Here is a 12780-nt window from a genome sequence, read left to right as displayed (position 1 = left end):
ATTTTTATTTATTTTTTATTTTATTTTTTTTCCTGCTCATTTTTAAATCAGATTTTTTATTTGGTTACTAAGTTATGTGAGTTCTTTATATATTTTGGATATGAACTCCTTATGAGATTTGTGATTTGCAAATATTTATTCCCATTCAGTAGGTTACCTTTTCATTTTCTTGATGATTTCCTTTCCTGTGCAGTAGCTTTTTAGTTTGATGTAGAAGAAATTTTTTCTGTTGCATTTCATTTTATTACAGTCCTGTATCTGTGTTCCAGAAATGGATGGCTATTTAATACACAACCCAAGGCACTCCTGAAATTGGTCTTGTTAACTTTCAAAAGTATCCCATTTCTTTCTCAATATATTAAATCAAAAGGAAAAAGTCTTTAAAAAATAATCAGTGGGTTTTGTGCATCACAGGAAAAACATCTTTACTAAACAAGAGGAAATAATTTGTTAGGAATCTGACCAAATACACAAAGCAGCAGATATGACTCCTGGTAGAAAAGGGAATGTAAATAGATACCCCACCCCCAAAGTATATATATTTCACATGAGTGTGAAAAAGCTCTTCTTCTCTCTCCCCGTCCTTTCCCTCCTATACACTCTACACTACATTTTAATTTCTTTAAGGGGGAAAAATAAATGCAGAAAAGCTATAAAAACTCTTATTAATTCAGATTCTACTAGTGTGTGGTTTATATTTAGGTAAGTGCTAAAGTTATTTTTTTAATACTTAGCAAATCCCATTGTCACAGAGATGAGACCAGATTTGGGCAGGACTAATTCAGTAAGACTTTTTTTTTTTCCTTTGGCTGCGTTGGGTCTTCGTTGCTGCGTGGGGGCTCTCTCTAGTTGCGGTGAGCAGGGGCTACTCTTCTTTGCGGTGCGTGGGCTTCTCATTGTGGTGGCTTCTCTTGTTGCGGAGCATGGGCTCTAGGCTCGTGGGCTTCAGTAGTTGCAGCACGCGGGCTTAGTTGCTCCGCGGCATGTGGGATCTTCCCGGACCAGGGAGCGAACCCGTGTCCCCTGCATTGGCAGGCGGATTCTTAACCACGGTGCCACCAGGGAAGTCCCCTAGTTCAGTAAGACTTTCTACAGGAGAAATAGCTGTTTCAGTTTTCAGCTGGATTCTTACATTAGTAATAGATGTAGACTGACAGAAGGCAAAGGAAAAGCCTTAACAAATGAGCCCTAAGAGCCCACAGCAGCCGGCACAGGCTGAGCAAGGCCCTTGGGGCAGCATGGAGAGATGTGGGAACATATGTATATGTATAACTGATTCACTTTGTTGTAAAGCAGAAACTAACACAGCATTGTAAAGCAATTAGACTCCAATAAAGATGTGAAAAAAATAAAAAATAAAAACAGACAAAAAAAAGAGAGAGGGCGGGTGGGACGAGGCAGGAGGTGGTAATGGGTGTGGGGTCTGAGAGGGAGTAGGCTTTGGCCCCTTGGTTCTGTCCATTTGCCTTTGTCCTGGCTCAAGCCCTCACCTCACCTGCGCCTGCGCTGTCGCCTGTGGTGGGTTCTGTTTGTGCTCGTACTTTCTCCCTGTACATCCTTCACACGTGGCCAGTGTGAGCTTTCTCACATGCTAACTAGACTTTTCATGCTCTAGCAATGTTTAGTTTTGAATCCCATAGGTTAAGTACGTAGCAGGTAATTAATAAATGTTTGCTGAATGCATTTTGGACATGATGGTCATTCAATGGGAAGTATCAATGGCCTTGTTTTAAAAGGGAGCAGAAAAAAGTCTTAACGTAAAAGAGGAATTTGGTCTCTCTTTAAATCACCCTACCCTAAATAGCTCTAATTTTTCAACATAAGGAAGAAATCAGAAATTCCAGATAAGGTCAAGATTAATATTTTATGAAGTTTTATTTGTTGTTAAAGACAGTTCACGTGGTGACAAGAAATGCAAACAGCAAAAATAAACCACAATGTATTTAACAAAGGGGTGCCTTATTTGAAAGGAAAGATTTGATGTTATGCTGAGTTCTGTGACAACTGCTCTGATCAAGAGCCACATGACATTTAAGGCTATTTCTACCGAGAACCTACAACTAGAAGATTTTTTTTTGTTCTTTATTATGCTATTAGAAATGACAGTTTGACAATTCAGATGCCTCTTAGTTTTCCTTAGGAATTTACTCCTGAGAAACAGAAAGACCAGGAATCTAGTTCTGACTTTTAATTCTTCTAAAATACCTTACTGAACATCATTTCATTTACCTCTCAGAACATTTACTTCCCCTGGTTGATGCCACTCCTTATTTAGTTAAACAGTAAATAAAACTGATTAGACTAGTACTTATTGGAACGGTAAACTCAGAGCCGGAGAACTGGTTGGAATAGTAAAGCTACCTGCCACATGGGGTTGCTCTCTGCCCTCTCCCGTTATCTCTCTGTCTTTGACCAGATGCCAAGTTGTTGTATCAAGACATCACAGGCATTTGCCCACAGTTAATGCCGGTACATCTTAATGAAAAGTATTAGACATGGGGTGGAGAAATTACTTGATTTCTTTGATGTCCCTTTTCTTGATTTCTTTGTGTTCACTTTTCTTTGGGCCAGTGTGCCAGTGTTTATTTTAGTGGTTGTTTTATAGATGGCAATTTAAACTGTTAGAACAAAGTGGGTTCTTAAATGATAAAGTTTAACTTTTCTTCCTTTTGTTGAATGGGTTTCATGGTAGTATGTTGTGATGTTAAATATACATTTGGCTTCAGTGGTTACTTTGGACAGTTTTCTTAGAGCACTTCATGATAGGTTAAAAACTGTAGCCTTTTGAGGCTTTAAAATATGAGCTAAAATCATGTTAATTTATTTCATGTGTGTGTGCTAGATGTAATACAGAGATAAAATTCTCTTGACATGAGTAAGGAGGTGTCTTCTTGCATGGGCTGGTGATTACGGGAAGGCTTAATTAAGGAAAGGAGATTTGAGTTAGAGCTTGAAAGATGAAAGTAATCTGATTATGTAGAGGTGAGAAGAAAAAGTATGTCATATGCAGAAAAGAGATGGAGCATAGGCAAAGGAGTAAAAAGCTCAGAGTGTTAACTTAATTTCTGGTATATATTAGAGAGAACCTTTTTAGAGTATTCCTGTGCTGCTCCATCCGTCAGTTAGAGAAGCAATGGTATAACACATTTGAAAAGGGAGTTGAGTGACAGAAGGAGAGAGTGGATGGGAAAGATAGATTGGGACCGGATCATGGCTCCTAACTCCTGGATGAAGGGGTTTGAACTTTAGACTTTATTCTGTGGGCACTGCAGAACTGCTGAGAGCAACAGAAGTTTTTGTTTTAGGAAGATTACTGTATATACAATGAGGTAGGAAATGAGGCTGGACATTGGCTAACCATTTCGGAGGATTTTTTAAATTTCAGGGAAAAGATTGAAGACACATACTAGGGTATCTCACTACCAATAAAGATGGAGGGCAGGGGAGGGATGTAAAGCTTAGTAGAGGTAGAATAGATAAGCTCTGGTTTTCGTTTGTTGTATCATTTTGGCAAGTACATCATTCCTTTGAGCCTGTTTTCTTGCTAATTATGTTAGGTAGCCAAATTAATTCTTTGATTCCTTCGACTTTTGCAGTTTTATATTCTGTGATCCTCATGTTTTTGTAAAGGCATACTCTAACTTAGATAAAAGCATTATGAAATCTATAGGAAATATTTCCCACTGTGACCTAAGTTCTTCTCTAACAATTTTAAGCTGTTTTACTAAGTTAAAGAAAAAAGCCCATGCTTTTGGATTTTATACTTTTTTTCTTTCATTGCATTTTAACAATAAATTTATAGCTTTTAAACTATGGAGGAAATTAAAGTCCCCTGAATTATTAAGGAAGAGAAAACTGTTAAAAGCCTAAAAAGTGTAAAATATGAAAAATGTTTTTTAAAAAAGTGTAAAAAGGTGTAAACAAATGCCAATATAGAATATTTCCCAATTCATTTTGTTAAGCCCACATTACTACCCAAACCAGAGATAGCACAAGACAATTACAGACCGATATTGTTTATGAATATAGGTGCAAAAATACTAGAAAGCTGAATCTAGCAACTTATAAAAAAGGATTATGTACCATGACCAAGTGGCATTTATTCCAGGAATGCAAGGTTGGTTCAGTATATAAAAGTCAGTTAATGTAATGCACTGTTACTAGATTAAAAGACAAAACCCACATGGAAATCTCAATTGACAGAGAAAAAACATTTGACAAAATTTGGCACCCTTTCATGATAGAAACACTTGACAAACTGGGAGTAGAAGGGATCTTCCTTATCCTGATATATAGGGTGTTTGTGAAAAACCCACAGCTAACATCATACTTAATGGTAAAAGACTGAAAGCTTTCTCTTAAGATCCAGAACAAGACAAGGATGTCTAGCCCTTACCACTTCCAGTCAACATTGTACTAGAGGGTCTGGCCAGTTAGGCAAGTTAGGCAAGAAAAAGAAATAAAAGGCATCCAGATTAGAAAGAAAAAAAGTAAAACTATCTCTGTTCGCAGACAACATGATCTTGTATATAGGAAATCCTAAGGAATCCACAAAAAAGCTATTAGAACTAAATAGTAAGTTCAGCAACCAGTTGTATTTCTATATCTGCTAGCAGTGAATAATCTGAAAATGAAAAAATTTCTGCATATTATAGTATCAAAAAGAAAATACTTAGGGGAATAAGGTTAACAAAAGTAATGTAAAACTTGTACATTTAAAACAAAAACATGTTAAAAGAAATTAAAGAAAGTTAAATAAATGGAAAGACATCCTATAGTCATGGATCAAAAGACTTAATAGGAATATTGTTAAGATGCAGCGCTCTACAGATTCATCCCAGCCTCTATGAACATTTCAGCTGTCTGGCAAGCTGATCCTAAAATTCATACGGAAAATGCCAGGGTCCCAGAGTAGCCAAAACAACCTGGAAAAGGAAGGACAAAGTAGGAGGACTCACACTTCCTGATTTTACTTCTGCAAAGCTACAGTAATCAAGATGGTGTTATACTTGCTGCTAGCTCAAAGGAATAGAATTCAGAGTACAGGCATAAGCCTTTACGTTTATGGTCAGTTGATTTTCTACGAAGGTATTAATGCAGTTCAGTGGGGGAAGTAATAGTTTTTTTCAACAGTAGTGCTGGGACGGTGGATATCCACATGCAACAGAATGATGTTGGAGCTCCACTTTACCCCATATACAAGAGTTAACTCAAAATGGATCAAAGGTCTACATGTAATAGCTAACACTGTAAAACTCTTTAAAAAAAAGGAATAAATCTTTGTGACCTTGGATTAGACAATAATTTGTTGCATATGACACCAAAGACACAAGCAACAAAATAAAAAAATAGATAAGTTGGATTTTATCAAAATTTAAAAAAATTGTGCTTCAAAAAAACACCATCAACTAAGGGAAGAGACAACCCACAGAATGGGAGAAAATGTTTGCAAAGTATATATATGATAAGGAACTTCTGTTCAGGATATACAAAGGACTCTTACAACTCAATAATAAAAAGACAAGTAACCCAATTATAAAATGGGCAAAGAATTTGAATGGATATATCTCTGAAGAAGATATACAAATGGCCAACAAGCATGTGACAAGATGCTCAATATCATTAATCACTACCACAGTGATTAATGATATTGAGCAAAATCAGAACCACAGTGAGATAGCATTTCACATCTACTAAGACAGCTATAATAAAATATATGGGCAGTACTAGAACCCTCAGACTTTGCTGGTAGGAATGTAAAATGGTGTAGTTGCTTTGGAAAACTGGCAGTTTCTCCAAACAATAAACAGAGACAGTTACCATGTGACCCAGAATCCACTCATAGATATATACCCAAGAGAACTGAAAATAAATGTAGACACACAAACTTGTACACAAATGTTCATTATTTATAATAGCTAAAATGTGGAAGTAACACAAATGTCCATCAGCAGATGAATGAAAAGAAACTGTGGTATATCCATACAATGGAATATTATTTGTCAATAAAAGGAAGTTCTGATACATGGTACAGTGTGGATAAGCCTTGAAAGCATTGTGCTAGGTGGAAAAAGAGACCAAAAATGCCACATATTGTGTGATTCTATTGATATGAAATAGAACACGTGAATCCATAGAGACAGAAGGTAGGTTGGTAGTTACCAGGGGCTGAGGAATGGTGGCTAATGGATTGGATATAGGTTTTCTGGTGGTGGTAGGAGGTGATGAAAATGTTCTTGAATTAGGTTGCGGTGATGGTCACACAATTTTGTGAATATATTAAAGACAACTGAATCTTAAAAGTCCTATCACAGTCTTTATTGAAAAATTTAAAATGTCAGTGTGCCACAGGAAGAGGAATCTTTATTGCTTTTAACTGTCTTCTTTTTCAAAATCAGGGTTTGAAAGTTGCTTCCTCCTCAGATTTCAAGCAAGCCACATCCTCTTCTGTCTTGTGAAGGTATTATCAATACTACAATCACAGAGAAGTGCTTCTTGGATTCCATCAATACTGATTCAAATTTAATTTTAAAAATATATTTCAAATTATTTCAAAAATGAAATATGAAACTGAATATACTCTTAGATGTATTATTATTTATCAGATTTTCCACACTGTGGGATACTATACATTAACTTATGTTTCCAAGTTACCTCATTTTGTACATGCCTTGGAATCAAGTCTTTCATGTCATTTCATTGTATGTATTCAGTCATCACACATTTCACCGAATAGGAAGGTGGTAGCTGGCAATGCTTTAAAAGCAATAACAAAAACAACAGGTGTCCTCTGTCATAAAGTTGTCCAAGTGAGGACCCTACATTTCCAGGATAGATGAGGATATTCTCAATACAAAGTAACCAAAACCAGGTTCTGAAGGAAATTGGATCCTGGGGTGATAGGACTGTAACTGTTATCCATAAATCCTCAATTTAAAATTCTGTTTATCAGAATGTCTTCATTTTTCTCATTGACTGCCATTTTAATAAGAAAAGGATGTAAATTTGATCCTACATAGTAAATATATGCTAATTGTTTTTACTGCTTCATATATTGGGGTTCTGCATACGATACCATTTAAATTTTATGCAGTTGGGATCCAGAGATCTTTCTTAACGTATTAAGTTTCCTATTCCATTTTGACTTCAGTCTCATTCCCCAGGGATGTTCTGAAAGCATTCCCCCCCCCACACTGAAATCCAACAGTGAAGGGGAAGCTTCCAGCCAAAAGAATAGTTACTCACTTTAAAGAGATCGTATCTTTTTTTCTGAGGCTTCCATCTGAGATTGCACTGCACAGATATCGTTGGCTGGATTGTAAGACTATTTGTTGTTGTGCCCAGTATAAATACTTTAGTTGCTATTTCATGAGTGGTATTTGGAAAATGATACATATCCTTATTTTCATCAGTTCTTGCATATACAGCAACCGAGTTGCCTGTGTGGGACTTCATCAGAAGCAGGGTTGAATAGGGCGTGTGTCATTAGATTGTCTCTGTCTGTGCCGACACCTTTGTGGGTACTCTCGTGCAAGCTGAGTGGAAGGGTTATGAGAAGCAAGTGTTGCAGAGGTGGGGGCAGGAGACGGTGAAAGGATCACATAAGGATGACTGAGTGCTTAATGCGTGTGGAGATTTATTAACACACATTGGAATCTGTTGTTCAGAACAAGTCATGTGTCCATTCTGTTCTCTTTCTAGGTGATCATGGAGGAAGCACTTTACTCCCCCCAAATGTCACAAATGAATTTCCAGAATATGGGACCATGGAAGAAAGTGGAGAAGGCCTAAGAGCCTCTCTCGAGTTTGATGCCGAGTCTCTGCCGTGCTGCCCTCAGGCGCAGCAGAGGGTCCAGTCTCTTGCTGGCCATCCCTCTGGGCTTCTCAGTGTTACCGGAGGACCAAAGGATGTCAGAGAGGTCCCCTCTCAGAGTCATCTCAAGGAACAGAGTTTACAACCCATTGACTCTTTGATTTCAGCCCTGAAGGCCACAGAAGCCAGAATAGTTTCAGGAACACTGCAGGCTACAAAGGTACTGGATGGAGATGCGGTTTCTACTTTTTTAGTTCAGCAGGTGGAACAAGAGCCAGACACTGCCAGTCATAAAACACAGAGAGCCAACACACTGTTCCCTGCTGGCCGAGAAAAGTCACGCGATATACCTCTTTCAGCTGAAGTTACAACTGAGGAAAGTTTTTATCTGAGCATCCAGGAGGACCTGACTGCACTATTAACTGGAGAAACTCAAGCAGAGCTTTCCCTAAGAGCCAATAATGGGAGAAAGGGGGCTGTCCATGTGCAGGGGCCAGCTTGTCCAGCATCCTCCGTGGGGAGCCCCGTGACCCACAGCTCAGTGGGCAGTGCTGGTTTATTAAAAGAGAGGAGACCTGATCAGGGGAGAGAGCACCCAGAGCAGTGTGGTCGAGGCAGCTCCTCCGGACGCCCAGGCCAGGTCAAACATGTGGAATTTCAAGGGGTGGAAATATTGTGGACAAGAGGGGAGAAAAGAGAGACATGGCAACCTGTGGATTTTCAGACATCATTGGAAAGGACAACCCCTCCTGAAAGCAAAGAGTTTTCTAAAGTGCCAAGCCATCTCGTCTCATCTGCTGGTTTGTGCGATTCAGCTGGTTTAACTGAGAGTGTTTGGGATGACACCCGGAGAGCTCCTTCAGAGAGGCTGGCCACTGGCTCAGGGCCATTTCTGCCTGAGCCTCTTCTTGAGAGTGGAGAGGATGAAGTCTTCCTAAGGGAAAACAAGGAACATCTTGGGACGAAACCTGAATTGGAGAGAGACAGGGAAAGGTGAGCTCACATAGTATCCTGCTGTCTGTGATGCCAGTGAAAACTCGATTCACAATATCCTGGGTCCTTGTTTACCACAGAATGGAAGAGAAGTGACTGTAAGCTATGTTGCTTCTAAGGTTCTGAGATGTTAAAGTGGTCTTGTTATCAAGTTGTCCATATGGGGAGACTGTGAACTCTAGGTGAATCCATTTCTGATATTTTATTGTATTTGACAGGTTGCAACTTCTCCAACATCAAGGTAACTAAATACCCCACGATTATCTTTAACAATGTGGAAAGGTTTGAACTCTTTTTGATGCATCCTGTAGTCATTACATCCTAACTCAGGCATTTCTTCTGGGTGCAGCACCGTTGCCTGCATACAGCCTTATACATGTAGGAACACAGAGGCTCTGGTTTGGGCTGGCTCAATTTTCTAGGTTGAAAGAGGAGATCAGGAGGTCAGAATTCAGTTCTTCCATGGCACTCACATTGGTCTCCCTTCTCACAAGCAGCATGTTTTGATTACAGCCCTGATGAGTAAACTTGGCATCATATGGTATTTCCTGGTCTTTCCCTACATTTCTGGCATCCATACCAGCTGAGAGACTGGAAAAATGGAAGCCATACCCATCTGTCTTCACTTCCTTTGCTTGTAGTCTGACTGTAGAGTGTTCCTCTTGGCAAAGTCATTTCAAATGTGTGCCGTCTCGTCAGTCCTTCACCTGTGGTAGTTCACATGGGAAAACATCTGTGTCAAGCCTGAAGGGTTTTGTTTGTTTATTTGGTGTAAGGAGATGCGTTCTCTCCACAGTTAACTAACAGATCCACGGAGAGATGCTCCTTTAGGACGGCTGTCAGGACTCCTCTCCCTCCTGTCCCCATCCCCCCCTACACAGAAAATCTCCAGACTCCCCTCAAAAGGAGCCCTGATATGTGGCACGTGGCTCGGTAATTATATTCCCACTGGGCTGTGCACTTCTGTGGTTGTGCAGATTATTCATTCATTCCTCCTTTCCTCCCGCCCTCCTTCCCTTCCTGTCCTTCCACAAATGGTTTTCAGTTGTCTGCTCTGTCCTTGATATGGCTAGAGATGCTGGGCATAAAGGAATGTTCAAAATAGACATGGCCCTGGGAATTCCCTGGCGGTCCAGTGGTTAGGACTCTGTGCTTCCACTGCAGGGGGCATGGGTTCCATTCTTGGTTGGGAAACTAAGATCATGCAAGCTGTGCGGCGAGGGCAAAAAAAAAAAAAAACAGTGGAAAATAGACATGGCCTGAGGTCACTACCTCATGGAGTTTACTTCTGAAGATCAACACAGTAATAATGATGGGACCTCTAATTGTGCTGGGTTCCGTAAAGGAGAAGGGAGACATACTAGAAAGAATAGTTTTGTTTTTTTTTTAAGTTTTTTTTGATGTGGACCATTTTTAATGTCTTTATTGAGTTTGTTACAGTATTGCTTCTGCTTCACCTTTTGGCCCCTTGGCCCCGAGGCGAGGCACGTGGGATCCCAGCTGCCCAGCCAGGGTTCAGACCCTCACCCCTGCATTGGAAGGTGAAGTCCTAACCACTGGACCGCCAGGGAGGTCCCTAGAAAGAATAGTCTGAATGCAGGAGAGAGGCTGATTCGGTTGATGGCTTGGGGAAGGCCTTTCTGTGGAAGTGATAGTTATGCTGAGACTTCAGGGATGAATACGGGTTTGCCCAGCAGAGAATGGGGAGGAGGATATTCCAGGCAGAGGGAACCACCTGGGCAAAGGAGGACAGCTGTCGCTAATGGAGCGTGCGTCCTGTACGCTGCGAAGCAGGAGCCTCCAGGTGCCTTTTAAGATGTGACCCTCGGCCCGCCCTCCTCCCCGTGTGGCTGGAGCCTGGGGCCCGGGGGAAGGTGGGAACTAGGTGAGCAGAGGTCAGGAGGGGCCTCCTCCTGAGCTTCCTGTTTGACTGCGAGTGCCCTGAGGAGCCATTTAGAGGTAGAACCCAGAATAGTACTTGGTGTGGGGTAGGCCTTCAGTAATTTAAAAACAGCAGAGACAACTGCACTGTTGAATGTGAATCCTGGTAATACCTAGAAATGAGGGTTACCTACCAGGTAGCTTTATTCCTATTTCTGTTTTGTTCCTGAGGCTCAGCTAGTAATTGGCACATCCAGATTCAGCTCCATGTTTTTCTGTCTCTTGTCTTCCTTCTCTTACTGAGTTTTAAAATTTTATTTAGTTATTCTAATGTTCATTTTTAATATTTGAAGAACATGCTGCATATTAATTAATGAACGCCCCACGTATATTAACTTGTACGTTTTTTCTAGGTTGTCACTGTTTTGGTTAGCCTTGTAGTAAACACGTTTGTTGGCTCTTTTTTTTTAAAGGTCGTTTACTGGCTGGCTGTTTCTGGACCTGAACTCTCTCTGCAGTGCTGTCTTATTGTCATCACCAGGGGACAGCCCTTGGATTATAGAATATTTATCTTCTTGAGGGCATTTGGTCTTATTTAAATCAGAAAATATTAATAGACTGATGAAAGTTTAGTGTATTTTTAGTCCATTAAGTTTACACAATATATTTATCTTCTAACAGGTCATTTACCTGTTAATGATCTCTTTCTGTTAAAATTAAGGATGATAGTAGCTGTTAATTTGGATTTGTGGAGTTTAGTTGGCTAGATGAAAATTTAATATTTTAACATTTTATTCAAATACTCGTTGGACCTGATTCACATATTAGGAACTAGTTCAAAACTCTATTAAATTATGTAGAGGGTAGCATAGCATACGTATGCTAAAGAGTTTTTTCAGCCTGAATATGTTTCTACGATATCTTCCTTCCCAAATGTATTGACATAAGCCCACTGAATACAAGTGTTAGCTCTATAGAATGTTCCCTTTTTTCTATGGTTGGAGGGGGAAAAAATAACCTAATATTGAGATTCGTCCGTTTTGTGTGCTTTCCAGGATTCTTGAGCAAGAGGAGCCCTTTCAGGCCAGAGATGATGATGTCCTTGGGTCCGGTTGTGCAGAGGATTCCACTGATGTGTACAGCTCCCAGTTTGAAACCATTTTGGACAACACGTCTTTATACTACAGTGCTGAGTCCTTGGAGACTTTATATTCAGAGCCTGATAGCTATTTCAGCTTTGAAGTGCCCCTCACTCCAATGATACAACAGCGCATTAAAGAAGGCGGTCAGTTCCTGGAGAGGACATCAGTGGGAGGACAGCAGGACGTCCTGAGCATCTCCGCAGATGGTGGAATAGTGATGGGCTATTCTGATGGGATCACCAGTGGGCTGAGTGGCTCCAGTAACTCCACCTACGCGAAAGGCACCCCAGAGATTGCTTTCTGGGGAAGGTACTGGTCCCATTCTCTTAATTTTGTGCTGGTGGTTTTTGTAGCAGTTTTTCTTTGGGAAATCTGACTGTGGAACATATTTGAAAAGCATTTGGCTGGTTTCTGTGGATATAAGTGAATGATGTGAGTGAAAAGTAATTTGGGTTTTGGGGGCAGGTAGAGTACAATTTAGTGGTTTGCCAAATTGGCAACCTGTGGACATTCTATTTGGCAGTATTTCTTATATTACCGTATGTAAATTGGATCCTGAACAAATATTTGTGGGTGATGAGTATGTATTAGTTCCCATGATGCAGCTTTGGTAGCAGTGGCCTGGTGCTGGGAAAAGGACACTGGGAGATCTTGGCCTTCATTCTGCCACTGGCATTGGTTGATTACTTGGGGCAGGTTGTTTGATTAGGCCAGAGATTCCTTGATTGTAAGTTGAGGGTGTTGGATTTGATGGTCACTCTAATCTCTTTTGGCCGTTTGCTCTGTGAGGTCCCATTCTGCTGGGAAGTCTTCGTGTTCCTGAGATGGTGGGGGAGGATCTAATTATATGGGTGCTTGGTAGAGCTGATCCCTTGGTTAACGCCATAAATACTTATTTTCTCTCTCTCCTTTCGGATTTAAGTCTCCCTAGAACACAAAATCACAAATTAT

At 40.3% G+C, this 12780-nt stretch overlaps 1 protein-coding gene across 6 annotated transcripts in view; it reads left to right on the top strand.

The window, feature by feature from the left end:
- PSD3 (pleckstrin and Sec7 domain containing 3) overlaps window positions 1-12780 on the top strand; it is a gene marked incomplete at both ends in the record, with an annotated part of 563129 nt that overhangs the window by 178967 nt on the left and 371382 nt on the right. For 4 of the 6 annotated variants that reach the window (XM_079726463.1, XM_079726462.1, XM_079726467.1 and 1 more), the window contains 2 exons: window positions 7702-8806; window positions 11743-12138. In XM_079726463.1, coding sequence (XP_079582589.1) covers window positions 7702-8806; window positions 11743-12138 — 1501 coding nt within the window. Of the gene's footprint in view, window positions 1-7701; window positions 8807-11742; window positions 12145-12780 lie in introns of all 6 variants that reach the window. The other 2 variants (XM_079726464.1, XM_079726466.1) reach the window with 1 other exon arrangement.

The sequence above is a fragment of the Hyperoodon ampullatus genome (genome assembly GCF_949752795.1).
Source record: "Hyperoodon ampullatus genome assembly, chromosome: 20".
NCBI classification, from domain to species: Eukaryota; Metazoa; Chordata; class Mammalia; order Artiodactyla; family Ziphiidae; genus Hyperoodon; species Hyperoodon ampullatus.
This window is presented reverse-complemented; position numbering and strand designations above follow the sequence as displayed.